Below are 15,643 nucleotides of genomic sequence, written 5' to 3'. Positions count from 1 at the left end.
CCAGCATGTTGATGTTCCATTTTATATTCATTATACAGCATTGTTATGTTTAGGTGGCTCCTTAGGTAATTTTTTACCGGGCAAGTTGACTGTGTGGTTAGGGGCGTGCAACTGTGAGCTTGTATCTGGGAGATAGTGGGTTCGAACCCCAGTGTCGTCAAACCTGAAGATGGTTTTCCATGGTTTCCCATTTTCACACCAGGCAAATGCTGGGGCTGTACCTAAATTTAGGTCACAGCCGCTTCCTTTCTACTCCTAGGGCTTCCATATCCCATTGTTGCAATAAGACCTATCTGTGTCGGTGCGACGTAAAAGCAAATTGTAAAAGAAACAATTTAAAAAACATTTTCTGAGAGTTCCTTCATGAATAGTGACTTTCATTCTTGGGATACTTCTCTGTCTGCTCAATCATAGCCTTGCGATCTTCTTGTTTACGTGTTCATGCCGGCCTCTTTGACCCTCAAGAGAAGCAACCGGCACAGAAGACCGTCTCAGTTTTTTTACTAAATAATCTGCTTTGAGTTTTGTTATGCCATAAACTGACAGGAGCACATTTTTACGGACCACTCCCATCTAATTTCAAAGAATATTCAGCAGTGATTTGCCGGTCATGAGTGATCCCTGTCTTGCCACAGCTTTACGATTTCTTTATATCGCACTGACACTGGTAGATCTTACGGTGATGATGGAATTGGAAAGGTTTAGAAGTAGCAAGGAAGTGACCGTGGCCTTAATTAAGGTACGACTTCAGCTTTGTCTGATGTGAAAATGGGAAACCACGGAAAGCCATCTTCAGGACTGCCGACAGCGGGGCCCGAACCCAATATCTCCTAAATGCAAGCCGAGAGCTATGTGACTAGGGTTGCCATAAGGTTCAGGATGAAATTCAGGACACCAACATCGACAAGTTCCAACCATAGGTACCAACTTCACGGGAGCGCTTGCCCGCATACATATAGTGGTACTGGAACGCAATCGTGTTTTTGCTCCCATAAGGATATTTGATATTTTCATTCCTTGCCCCATGCTCATATTTGGGTAATTCCATATGAACTGTCCCGTCCTTTACCAAAAGACACACTTGATATATGATGTTAATGTTAAAAACCAAATAGAGAAATAATAAGAAATCATACTTTATGTGAAACACCTACTTTACAGACCACTCCAAAATTATATAATATTCAATGTTATTTACGTACATTTTTAAGTAACGGATGGGACAGCTCACGTGGACTTACTCATTTCTCAATGACACAGATAAGTGAAAACTAACAACACCATTTATTTACCTTTGCTTAAAGATATTTATGACACAGAAGTGCCCTGATTCTGATACCAATCATACTTTTCCGAACTTGACACACTTTTTAGCAACTCATTTTCTAAATGTAATCATGAAATTCCTGCCAAGATATTTCTTTAAAATTTTATTGCAGCAATAATGTTGATTTAACAGATTCTACTTTCAGTCTATTTCTGTCATTTGTCCATTGTGTACTCATTAAAGAAAAACTTCTTTCCACACATACATTATGGCCATGTAAACAGAAATAGAACTGAGCCACTTTAAGCAATTCAGAATATTGCTCACTGGATTTACATTGCTTCAAAAACTGAACCCATTTATTACCAGCTAACATGGATAAAAAATAATTTTCATCGTTATTCAACACGCTGCTCCCGGGCGGAAGTAGATATCGTTAGCATAGGTCAAGCCTGTTAAAATGACAAGGTCAGGTAATGATGTCAGACTCTGCTTCGGTATGACCAACCAAAAATTCCATTCACTTTCAAAAAGATTTTAGCAAAATTTTAAATAATTTGCTCTGATTTTTAAAATTCAGGACATTTAGGGATTTTTAAAAATTCAGTCAAGATGTCGGGACACGTCCTTAAATTCAGGACAATCCCGCTTTTCCAGGTCGTATGGCAACCTTATATGTGACCCAAACCATGCAGCCACTTGGTTGGTGCCACGGCCTTATTTTCGCAGCCTTTTTTTAAATATTGTGACACCTCTGGCCAAAATTTGATTTTATTCCACTTTCATGCTTTTATAAATAATTTCATGAAAAATGCTTTGCTGTTCTTCATTCAATTTTTCAACAGCCATCAGCCGGCTGAAATACTTTCTTTGGAACTACTTTGACCTCTGTAGCCTCGATGTGTCAAATTATGACTGGTTGGGAATCTTCCATAACCCGATAAGTCAGGCATATTGGAATTCCCTATTGCTTGGCTGCCGTAGAATGATGCCAGAGCCCGATATGTACAACTTACTGGGTTCTGCCACTGATCAATTTCAAACTAATGAAAATATCGGAATCTTTATTTTGGGAACATCGTATTCTACGGCCACCAGAATCATACTGGATTTTGCCATCATAATCTTCGTCCCAAAATCGACCGTACTGGCATTAAAACTGAAATTTCTATTAATTTTTTTTTTGACATATCGGGTTCTGCCTTATTACCATAGAATTGTGTGTGTGTACTAATTTGGCCATCTTACATTTAACCCTAGAACTGCTGCAGGTTTATCTGTCCATTTCCCCAGTTATTTTAGTCAGTATACTCCATGAAAATAAAACCATGCCTGTAATTACATATTAATCCTAATAAATCTACATTATACCCCAATAAAAAGTTGAAAGACTGATCTACATGAAGATGACAGACATAACCAAAGATATTGTCACGATTTTTAACTATTATAAAATACAATTATAACATTTTTTGAACAAAGGAAATGTTGACATGTTTTGCTCAAATAAAAACATTTCTTAAGATATGCATTTGGAAATATAGTGCATGTACTTTTGCATAGTGCCTGAAGACAAAATCTGACTTCAGGAGATTCTCGTAGGAAAGTGACAGAACACAGGCCATAGGTAAACATTGTTTTATTAGGGTATAGATAGGAAGTACACAAGACTACATACAAAGGACAGGTCTCCACTGGTTACAGACCTTCGAAATAATCACCCAAGGTTTCCACTGTGCATTGCCAGCGGTGGGACAGGCGCTGAATACCATTAGCTGCATGTGTGTCGCTAACGTGTGACACCTCTCTCTGAAATGCTGTTACGATGTCCTCTTTGTTAGCAAACTGTTGTCCACGTAATAGCGTCTTGACTTTGGGGATTAGATCATAGTCACATGGGCTCAGATCAGGCGAATGAGGAGGGTGTGGAAGAACCTCCCATTTCCACTGTTGTAAGCGACGCTGAACGATGGCTGCTGTGTGAGCTGTCGTGTTATCATGTAGGATTATGGCGTTGTCCAAAAGATCTGGACGTTTGGTTCGCACTGTATGGTGCAATTGGTACAATAAAACGGAATTGTAATAAACATATTTGTCCATGGACACTGGACGGCCTGGGCAAGGCAAATCAGCAGTTGATACTTTACCCCATTTGAACGTCTCCACCCACCTCGCCACTGTTCTATAGGGCATGGCATGCACACCTAATGCTTCCCGCATCTCTGCATGGCATTGGCATGCATTTCTGCCGCGGAGAACTGCTATTTTAATATACGATCGTTGCTTCTGCTTGTTGACTCCCATTTTGTGACACTCTCACTCACACGCTGAACTTGGGGGCATGCTTAGACCCACACTGTTGTTTACATACACCATCTAGTGGCATCATACGTACGTATATACCGTACGTTTCCAATTGCATATCTTAGATTTTCCGTGTTGTCTCCTGATCGCTAGGAAAAAAACATAGTTGCCATGACTTATGACTCGACCTACGTACAAGTGTGCAAGTTAGATCTGGTTTGCCACTCCCATACAGAAATACTTTAGGTGGACAGAGACATGCAAGTTATCTGTAACCCCCCCCAGTTACAGATGCCAGAAACAAACCTGGAGTAAAACAAATTTTGAATACCTGGCTCCTACAGGCAGGTTTAACAAACAAAAAAAAAATTAATCTAAACTGATTTTGTATCACTCAGAATTAGTTCTTAGAACCCATCTAAAGAGAAATGAAAAGCTGACAGAGAGGATTAAACTCATTAATTTAAAAGTAAATGTGTACCCATAAAGTACTGTTGTAAATAATCTCTGCTAAATATTGCCAACACCAATTATTTGCTTAATATATATGTAACTGTGTACTATAAAATAAGTTTAAGTAGTTTGTTGCCATTGTATTGTTAATTTATTCATGCCCACCCACAAGCATTGCTTGTGTGGCATTCACTGTTGTTTATTGTGAGGTAAAAGAATAAATAATAATGTATCCACAGCTGTGAATAAAGTGAAGTTTACTACTACTAAAAACAAGTTTCAGTTTGTAGTGTCATGATAGAGCTACTAACAGTCAAATGGTGTTCATGGTAGAGAGCAAATCCAACATTTGCAAGATGTGTGTTCAGTCATATGAGAGACTTGTTTAGTCTGTTGTAAAGTTTGAAATGTGACCTTGAAAAAATCTGTGAATAACATACAGTCGTAGGTATGATATTTGGAGTGTATGATAAATTATAATGTTTTATACTTAGTATATTCCATATATTTCCACTGTATATCATAAGGGGAAACCAGAGTAGTCTAGATTACAAAACTTGTAAGCTTCAAGGAAAGAAACAGAATGGGTAACCAAATCCAGTGTTAAACCCTACTAACTCTACACATTATTAGCCAGAGCCCAGCTTTAAATGTAAAATATTAATAAATTCCAGTTAATCCGCCAGTGGTCACTAGGATGAAAGTAACGCAAGTGGTCGCGCGTTGAGCAAAATGCTCACGGTATGAAATGACATGTTTACATAATAAATACCAACCGATTCCAGGCTAAATGTATTAACACATTAAATGAACATAAAAATAAATCTCAAATGGTTATAAAGAACACTAAAAATTACAAATAAAATTACAAATAATAATAAATCTCTAATGGTTATAACTGTATCTGGAAAAATCAGTTCCTAACTTTCTAAAATAACGTGTGCGTCTTTTGCAATGTCCTTTACACAAGGAGGATGAGTCACTGTATTTTCAGCACAAGTACGTGAGCATGGATTTCTTCTTGGTGGATATCTGCCCCACTTTGTCACCTTATCTTTCACTATATAAACAGTGTCACTCAACATGAAATTCTCATTTACCTCCAATATATGTTATTCGCCAGCTATAGACTTTTCTCCAGGTACGGTACCATCAGCACGTTCTTCTGGCTCAGAGTGTTCAGTATCCGTAGTATGTTCACTGTGTTCACTTTCACAGTCCTAGTGACTGTTTTCGCCCTCGAGTTGATCACTAGGAATTTCATCAAACCAAGCTAAAATGTCATGACTTGAAGCTATCGTCACACGCTGATTACACAACACATGAATACAACAAGTTGCAAAGAACTGTTTCAACTATGAAACAACAAACAACAATAGCAAAACGATTACACACACAGAAATCAGCGCAAACGTGACTGGTCGCGCGTGAAGCAAAATGCTCACCCTTGACGGTTGCTTACAATTCCTCCCTCCCTGTCCCTTCTCAAGGTCACAGATGTGCATTTCAATTCATCCGTCCTTCTCTCAAAACTGCAGTGAGAAGGTACACCAGGGCTCAAGTTCAAAACTACACGCTGTTTGAAAGAGCAGATGATTTTCAATGACCGTGAGCATTTTGCTCATATAGCGACCACTGGCGGGTTAATTATGGTTTATATACTTGTGTTTTGTTGTATAAGAATACTGATAGAAGAATCAGTACGTCATTTTAATGAACATCTATATCTGAATTTAATATCGAAACAACAGAGTTCAATAGTTAAGTACAACAATTTAATACCATTATTCACATACAGTACTTTCTACTAATTCTGAGGAGAAATTTACAAAACATATTCAACAATTATCAAGGGAAAGAAGTAGATGATAAGGTTCTGGAACAAGAATAGGCTGTTGATGCTGATGAAATGAGGGACCCAATTTTGAGGTCAGAATTTGACAGAGCTTTGAGAGACCTAAATAGGAACAAGGCACCTGGAATTGATGACACTTTCAGAATTACCGAGTGCACTAGTAGGAGAAACCGGCATGGCAAGGTTATTCTATGTAGTGTGTAAGATGTATGATACAGGTGAAGTGTCATCTGATTTTAGACAGAATGTTGTTATATCGAACTATTTCCAAGAAAGTAGGTATGCTGAAAAGTATGAAAACTACCATACCATTAGTTTAGTATCTCATGCTTGCAAAATTTTAACACATTATTTACAGAAGAATGGAAGGACAAGTTGACACTGAGTTGGGAGAAGATAAGATTGGCTTCAAAAGAAACATAGGAACATGTGAATCATTTCTGATCATAAGGGATCAAATTAAGGACAAGCCCATGTTCATGGCATTTGTAAATCTAGAAAGCCATTTATAATGTTCATTGGACTAAGTTATTTGAGATTCTGAAGGTGATTTGGATCATATGCAGAGAAAGAAGGGTTATCTACAATGTGTACAAAAATCACTCTGCAGTGATAAGAATCAAGGGCTATGGGAAAGAATCAGCAATCAAGAAAGGAGTGAAACAAGGCTGCAGTTTTCCCCCCTCTCCTTTTCCCATTTTTTGTATAGAACAGGCACTAAGGGAAATCAAAGAATAATTTGGAAAGGTAATCACAATCCAAGCAGACCCAGCCAACAGCTGGAAACTGCAGATGATGATGAATCACAATCCAGAGACAAGATATCAAAACTCTGAGATTTGCTGATATTTTATCTGAGTCTGCAGAAGATCGGGAGAAATTGCTGAATGGTATGGACACAGTCTTGGAGAAGGAGTATGATATAAAAGTAAATAAATCCAAAACAAAGGTAATGGAGTGCAGTCTAATGAATTCAGTTGATGCAGCAAATAGTAGATTAGGAAATGAAGTCTTAAAGGAAATAGGTGAATGTTGTTACTGGGGTAGCAGAATAACTGATGGCAGAAGTAAGGACATAAAATGCAGACTAGCACAAGTAACGAAGGCGTTTCTTAAAAAAAGAAATTTGCTCAATTTGAACATTGATATAGGAATTCAAAATAGTTTTTGAAGACTTTTGTCTGAAGCATGGCATTGTATGGAAGTGAAACATAGACAATAACTAGCTCAGAAAAGGGAGAACAGAAGTTTTTGAAATATGGTGTTGTAGTAGAATACTGAACGTGAAATGGATAGATCGAATCACAAATGAAGAGATACTGAAGCAAATTGGTGAGGGGAGAATGATTTGGCTAAATTTGACCAGAAGAAGAGATGGAATGATAGGACACATGAATATAACAAACAGATTAGAGTAGTTGTAGGATGTAGTTGTTATAGAAATGAAAGGGTTAGCACATGATAGAGTGGCATGGAGAGCTGCCCATCAAACCAATCTATGGACTGATGACCCAAACAACATCCATAAAAACTGCATTGGTTACTTCATACCTTTCAACTGACATGGACATGCTAATTACTAAATCCCTTGTCTCATTAATTACTATACTAGAGATATTTTATTCATTTCAGAATTCAGACTTGCAAATTATGAAATACAGTACTTTATATGTTATATTAATTAGAGCAGTGTTTTACTGAAAGTAAGACAAAATTGTTCTCTTAATGCTACATCATACACAGTTGTCTCCGATATGAAACATAGAAAATTACTTCTTACTACCGCACGTAACTCGTGGAAATGACTAGGTTTTCCCTTTCAGTACTCGCTATGGACTAAAGGTGGTGGTGGTGGTAGCACAGCATACCATCTGCATATTGGAGAGTCCAGAGAAATGTGCTTTGGGATATAATAGTGCTCCATTGTTCTTCATAAATACAATGGTAACCTGGGTTTTTCACTCCTTTTTTCTTATCAGTACCAGTACTTTTCTGATTTTGTTTCACTTAGTCACCATGTTTGTATACTCTCAAATCAGAGTGTGTTATTGTCAGTAGACAAGGGACATCTGAGAGCAATTTATTGAGTTCTGTGAACTACCTTCTTCAATGAACTCACATATTTGATTTACAAATTTTAATTCCATGTTCCCCTTTACTTTAAACATCTGTTTAGGGATGTAGCCTTTTGTTTCAAATAGGGAATCTAGAATATTTCTTCTTCTGCTGAAATACTTTTCTATGAGCCAGGGATCATGGTACATGTTTCAGTCTGAAAGACAATGGTGCATCTTGTCTTAGTACTACCATACTCTGAACAGGAGTTGACTGGTGTCTTGAGAGTAATTTCTAAACTTGTCTGAGATTTGACAGACTGTAATATGCTTCAGTTTCGTTCATCATATGCTCTTAATATAATGAAGAATTGCTGTATTTTTGTATGGTCCATATTCTTACAATTTCCTATTTTTGCACACCTCCTCTTTGCACTGCTAAGATCTGCTCTCAGTAATACAATTGTGATGTAGTGTTAATGTTTTATGACCTCCTTAGTCTCCTTTCTTTTCAGATTTCCCTCTGATGCACAGTGCTTCTTATATAAAGAAAGAGGTTATTAATGAATACAGCCTATTGTATACTGTTCATGGTACAAGCAGAGGGAAGCTTCCATATCTCTTGGCATCCCATCTTGATGTAGTCCCAGTTGATCCTAAAGCCTGGGAAGTTCCTCCATTTGGCGGAAAGATTGTCAATCATACCTATATCTATGGAAGAGGTGCCATAGATGATAAGACCGGTGTTATGGTGAGTTATATATCATTTTCAGACAGTGAATTTTCTCAAACCAGTAGAGAGATGGTGAAAAAGAGAGAGAGAGGAGAAGAAGAAGAGGAATAGGAAGAAGAATAAGAAGAATATGAAGATAAAGGCAGAAAAATACTTTCAGGAGAAAATATTTACTCCCTCTCTCTCTTTGGTTGAATATTGAAATGGCTCATATACTCTTGGACAATAATATCCTTATGGAAACGAGCTGTTTGACTGTTGCAAGAATTGTTCATATTTCTTGCATAAGTGGCCAGCATTCAGTGCAGGACATTTTTAGCTTCTCTCTGATTTCTTCTCCTGATTCCCCTTTTTAGTGTGTGAATAATAAAATATATTTACTGAATGGCAGGTACTGTATGCCTGTGGTCACTGAGGTTAATATTACCAGGACTTTAGTCATACAAGCATAATGTATAATGGTGGATTTTTTATGGTTGGGTTGCAGTACGTACGTAAATCAAAGAAGAAAAAGCTCTATGACTGGCTCTGTAAGAAATAAACCATTCAACTTGCTGACTAACAGTCTTTGTTTCCTTCAAAGTAGCCCCCTCTGTAATCTAATACTGTTCCCAAAATTTCAGGAGGTTATGGAGGTATTCTAAGAAGCTGCTTCTGCTATGCTTTTGAGTTCATCTATCATAGCCTTCTGGATAGCTGCAGTATTCTTATACCATTTCTTTTCAGCATTATTTTCCTCCAAATTTTCCTGATGTCTTACTATGCAATTTCTCCATATTTCCCTGGCTGAAAAAGTCAGTAAGTTGAATATTTCTTACAGTACCAGTCCTGGAACATTTGTGATTAAGGTTGTACATTAAGAGAACATAAATGTAATACAAATAGAACCTTATTTACAGAAGAGTATGTTACCCACACACAATAAAATAACCTAGAGTAAGCTCACTGTAAGTAAACATTATTACATGACTTTTTAATGATGTCTCTTACTTCACAAAAATTATTTTGATCATGAGTCTAAGAAAGAAGCTGCTGGGTTTTAATTTGGATTTACTTGAGAATTAAATGTTTGGATTTCCCTATTTTATCAATATGCTTTTTGTATTCTGAACTGTAATATTTAATAATCATACATACATTCCCTGTCGTGTTAATATGCAAAATTACCTTCTTCACTACATAAAAGTATGCCAGAATACAGGCAAGTTTTGGAACTGTTACAGCTACACCATATTCGATTGTGAATAGTGTCAGCTAATTTTTCCTTTTTGGAGAACCAAATGCCAGCATACATAATGGATTAGTCACAGAGATTCATATAGTCCACATGCTATTCAGCAGTCTTAATGCGAAAATGTTTCAGATTTCTCCTACTTTATTTTGAACTTTTATCCTAATCTTGCTAGTTCCACAGATATCACAAAATCATTTAATCTCTCTCTGTTTGGGGCCCCTTTTTTTTTTGTCAAAAGACTAGTTAAGTACACAGTCCAATTTCTTTTATGAAATGTCTGTCATAGCTTGGATGAGATTTATCTGAAATCCTACTTTTATCAGTCTTATTTGGATCATGGTAAAAAGTTTCAAGAATTGACATCATCATCATCATCATCATCATCATCATCAATTCTCCACTCCAGCAAGCAGGGTGCGGGTATTTAAAAGCCTCTTACAGTTCATCTTGTCCATTCACAGCTGATATTCTACATTTTGTTGCCAGTTTACACCATGTTTTGCAAGGTCTTTGAAAATTTGCTTTGCCCAACCATCAGGAGATCTCCCTCGGGGCCTGTTACTAAGAATTGGAGCCATTCTTCTCAAATGTCCATGCCATCTTAAACTGCTTAATTCTAAGGTTTCCAATAGACTCTTCTCCAATCTAAGTTGTTGCCAGATATTTTCATTCCTTATTTTGTCTCTCCTTGGCGTTTGGAGACAAAAACAAAGGGGCTTCACTTTTTGCAGGTCTAGTCAACGACGCTGCTTCCAGTCCATATGTTAGAAATGGTACAAGATATGTTTTGTATAGTGTGAGCTTGGATGATTGCAGTAATGAGTCATCCGAAAGTAGTTGATGAAAAGAGGGGTAGAATTTTGATGTAGTTTGAATTCTGTTTCCTATTTCTTGGTTTATGGAATTGGCAGAAGAAACAAAGTTCCCTAAGTATTTGAAGTTATTGTTAATATCCACTTCTTCATATTGCACTCACAGGTGGACTGCTTCAGAATTTTGACTCATCACTAAACCAATAGTTTTAGTTCGGCCGATGATCATTCCCGTTCTTTCAAATTCTTCTTGCCAAAGATCTAGCTTAGCTTGAACTTCTGCTTCTGTCTCACCACATAGCATAACATCATCAGCAAATACAAGTGCATTTGTTGTCTGATCCTTCATTTTCACTGCTTTTATAACCTCATCCATTATAGTAATGAAGAGAGGTGGTTTGTATATACTGGTATTTCCTAATCGCTAAAGTGCATGCCAAAAGTTTGGGCTGTATTTCAAACCTCTCCACGGCGGTCATATGGAGTAAGGGTAGGCCCTATATGACGTTGTTCATGGTGATTCGTCCATCAAATGGGGAAGTTAAAGAGCTTATATCAGTGGCAGCTCGTGACAAAATTTTCAGGGAGTTCACAGTCCGAGAATAATCAGTGAGTGTACAACAAAACTAAAAGTACGACTGCCTCGCTGAATGGCTCAGGCGGTTGAAGCACTGGCCTTCTGACCCCATATTGGCAGGTTTGATACTGGCTCAGTCTGGTGGTATTTGAAGATGCTTAAATACGTCAGTCTCATTCGGTGTCCTATTATCATGGGATTTGTTTGTCTGTCTTTTATTTAAAATTTGAGAGAAGTGGCATTCCCAACTTTCCATTTGGATTTCATCTGGTGTTCTGGTGACCTTTCTTCTGAGTGCTATATAGGGATCCTTGCGTGCTTCGTCTGCTTCTCTTAGTGCTTCTTTTTCTATACATTGTGATTTCTTGTTTTTCAGGAGCGTCTTGTATTCCTTTCTCTTCCTAGCATATTCCTCTAGATCATCTTTTACATTTTTGAGCCTTGCTTTGTGTAGGGCATCTAACATTTCTCTTCGGTGTTGGTAGCACTCTGTGTCAAACCGTGGTTTCGATTTCCTTTTTGTGGCTGGTACCGTTGCTGCATTTATAGCATCTTGAATGGTAGTCATGGTATAAGATTGATATAATTTTTCTCTTAGGTGTCACTTCGCATTTTCTATAGCTTGTGTATTGTTTTGTAACACTTCTAAGTTTATTTTTCTTGTTGTTTTATGTGAGCCTGGAAGTGACTTTTCATCTATGTTTCTTACTAATATTAATCTGGTATGTATGGGGATATGTTTTGTGAGTGGTGTGTCAAGGTATTCCATTTCCTTTTTTGGTTTTTAAATATGATCTTCTTTCCTCTATAGAAACTAAGTCTATTGTGCTTGTTCCATTGTTCGCTATATACGTTAAATCTTCAGCCTTATTGGTGAGTTTAAAACCTTCCTCCTGTAGAATATTCAGTATAGTTGTTGTTTTGTTATTTGGTTTGTCAATTCTGCAGTTGAATCTCCTGCAATAATTACGTTTTCTTCTGTTCTCACTTGTGATATAGCCCCTATTATCTGCTCCACTGTGTCTTCTATTGATGTGCCATATGTAATGTACATCCCCACTACTGTAATGTGGATTTTACGATTACCATATTTTCTTCCTTTAATTTTTTCTGTGGTGTGTTTTAACATAAGGGATACACCTCACTCCGGTCTGCCTAAAGCTTTTGGTATAGCATAAGAGTGTGCTGTGTAGTATCCTGTGATGCCAAAAGGCTCTGTCAGAAATGTTTCTGTAGCTATTATTACATCCTGTACTATCCAAATATCATCTGGTGCTGTATTTACAATGCTCTTTAACCCTTCCACATTCCATAGTAGTATGTCCAATGTCTTGCCTGTCATCTTCTGGAATTCTCTCGGTGTCTCATCTTTATTGTTTACGAAATTGTTATGTGTGGTAGGTTACTCCATTTGGCCAGAATTCTGGGTCAAAGACTATTTCTCATTCTTCCATAGGTATGCCTATTTTAAACACTGTTTGATCCTCGTGTGGGTAATTGTTCGCATTCAATTACTTTTGTGATACCATTGTTTGTGAGGTGTTCTTTCAGATCCTCTTCTGTGATGTCATCCTTCAGTCTCTCCACATACACCCATGCTGTCCTGGGTGCTGCTCTTAGTTTTCCTTTTTCTTTGCCTCCTGTGCCTTGTTGGGGGAGTCTTCTTGGTGATTCATATTGTCTTGTATCTCTTCTAGGAGAGGATAACCTGTGTTGGGCTGTTATTGCCGAGTTTCCGATCTCTTTCATATTCATAGTGTTTTCTCTGTTGTTGTTAGTATGTTTATGTTGTGTCCTTTCTTCCTCCTTGTAGGTATTAGCAGATTTATTTTGCTTTATTCCCTCGGGGTCCTGTACTGATTTATTCGAGATGTTTCCTAGTTCTGAAGCTAATATTTCTGCTTGTTGAAGTTGTGTTTCCAAGATAAGTGTCTTTCTTTTATCAGCTCTTCGCTCACTACTTCTAGTTTATTTTTGATGTTGTTACATGTTTGTTTGTTTTCGAGTGTGGCTTGCCTGACTTCATTGTTCTCTTGCATAGCAGAATTGAGCCCATAGTTTTTTAGACGATGCCTACACGACCCGCACATCCACATGAGGGATCCATAATTTGATGATAGTGCCTTGAATTCTGTTACGTTGACTGACATGCATTTTCTGTGAAACCAGAGATTACATACTCCGTCGTAGTCGATAGCGCCATCTTAATTTGAGAATGCTGTATCACATTTTGTTCATTTGTTTTCTCTTTGATTGTCTCCCATTGTCTGCTTGATCTTTTACAAACTCAAGAGGGCTGTGGCTTTGTAGGCTAACCCGGTATAAGGAGCGCACCCTGTTCACATCACAAGTAAGATGGCTTCCCTTTCAAAACTGAACTACGTGATGTTAACATTTAACTAATATTTACTGTGCCACACTTTTATTCTTGTGAATAACACTTCCTCGAATTAAAATTCACTCTACGAATTGAACTGGACACTACTAGCTTCACCAGAACACTACAACACTAAATATACAGGGTGAAATTTAATAAAACTGACAAACTGCAGGGACTGATTCCTGACTGGAAATGGAGGAAAAAAATGTCCTACGAACATATCTCCAGAAATGGACGGTGTGCGTGCAACAACAACAAATAGTCGCAGAACACAGTACATAGCTGAATCGCATCCACGTCACAGCATGGATTGCCTCACTCTTTTGCACGTTCCGGCCTCTCACCGAATGGCATCACAGGCGTCGTGAACACGCTGTTGAACAGTCTGCACATCGGGAACTGGTGCAGCATACACAACGCTTTTCAGATGTCCCCAGAGGTAAAAATCCAACGGGTTTAAGTCCAGTGATCTAGGAGGCCATGCAACAGGGCTTCCATGTCCTATCCAGTGCCTGGGGAAGATGTTGTTGAGGTATTGGTGAACTGTAATGCGGAAGTGGGGTGGTGCTCCATCGTGCAGAAACCACATAACCTGTCTTATTGCCAAAGGCACATTCTCAAGCAATCCAGGCAGAGTATTCTGCAGGAAGTCCAGGTACATTCCTCCATTGAGGTGTTGTGGAATAACAACTGGTCCAAGTATTTTGTCGCCAAGAATCCCTGCCCAAACGTTGATGCTAAAGCGATGCTGGTGAGACGCTTCAACCATTCCCCGGGGATTTTCTGTAGCCTACAGATGACGATTATGCAGATTGATGATGCCATTTCTGGTAAAGGTTGCTTCATCGGTAAAGAGGACTGACGACAGAAATCCCATAATTGTGATGGTCTGGTGCTAAAACCATCGATAAAATCCTTCCCGTACAGGGAAATCCGTTGATGATAATCCTTGCACTCATTGCAGGTGACAGGAATAATAGAGGTTGTCATGCAGGATACTCATAATCGTAGTCTGGCATACACCATGTTGGCGGGCCACTTGCCTGGAGCTTGTACTAGCGTTCGTCTCAATGTCCTGTAGATCCTGTTCCTCTAGATCTGGTGTACGCACAGTCCGCCGCCTCCCTGCACGTTCGTCTGTTTGAAAGGACCCATTATCACACAAACGCTCAAAAATGGCTTGAAACGTTGTGTGATGTGGTTGGTGTCTGTGCCTCTCGACCATTTCCATTGGCTTCACCGTACACAAACACCATCTCGGCTTGTTCCTGACATGAATACCGGACCATTCTGCTTTCGACAGTACGCTGCTTCAATCACACTATCTGCAACAGTAGAAACACCCTGCAAGTAGTGAGAGAAAATTTCATTCGTCCGTGCCCTCTACCGTCGCAACGATGCATTTCCGAACATATGTTCATAGGACATTTTTTCCTCCATTTCCAGTCAGGAATAAGTCCCTGCAGTTTGTCAGTTTTATTAAAATTCACCCTGTATAAGATTCCAACGCGCGCCACAAACCACTCACATTACCCAGTCAGCAACCTCCCACATTACAACAGAAGAGGTTGAAACAGTAATCAGAAACAAAAAAAAAAAAAAAGGCAGCGGGACCAGACAGGATTTATAATGAGATGTTAAAGGAATCAACAGGAGTGTTAATGGAAATATGGACAGAATTATTTAATAAATGCCTCAGCTCAGGAGAAATCCCAGATAGCTGGAGAAAGTCTACAATTAAAGTCCTCTACAATGGATCAGGGAACATAAATAATCCAAATTCCTACCATGGTATAGCACTTGAAAATAACGTATTTAAAGTCTACACAAAGTTGCTCAACAAAGGCCTAACGGAGACAATAGATCCACTGATTCCAGACCAACAATTTAGCTTCAGAGAAGGAAGGTCCACCTTACAAGCCATACATAATCTTCTTAATGACATCGACCAAGTGCTAAGACATCCAAAAGGTA

The 15,643-nt window shown here is 38.4% G+C and overlaps 1 protein-coding gene across 4 annotated transcripts in view; it reads left to right on the top strand.

The window, feature by feature from the left end:
* Window positions 1-15,643, top strand: part of LOC136864264 (N-fatty-acyl-amino acid synthase/hydrolase PM20D1) — a 372,268-nt gene that overhangs the window by 237,069 nt on the left and 119,556 nt on the right. For all 4 annotated transcript variants that reach the window (XM_067141018.2, XM_067141017.2, XM_067141015.2 and 1 more), the window contains one exon: window positions 8,449-8,684. In XM_067141018.2, coding sequence (XP_066997119.2) covers window positions 8,449-8,684 — 236 coding nt within the window. The remainder of the gene's footprint in view (window positions 1-8,448; window positions 8,685-15,643) is intronic.

Source organism: Anabrus simplex, chromosome 2 (genome assembly GCF_040414725.1).
Source record: "Anabrus simplex isolate iqAnaSimp1 chromosome 2, ASM4041472v1, whole genome shotgun sequence".
NCBI lineage: Eukaryota > Metazoa > Arthropoda > Insecta > Orthoptera > Tettigoniidae > Anabrus > Anabrus simplex.
The sequence above is the reverse complement of the archived record's forward strand: the minus strand, read 5'-3'. Positions and strand labels throughout refer to the sequence as shown.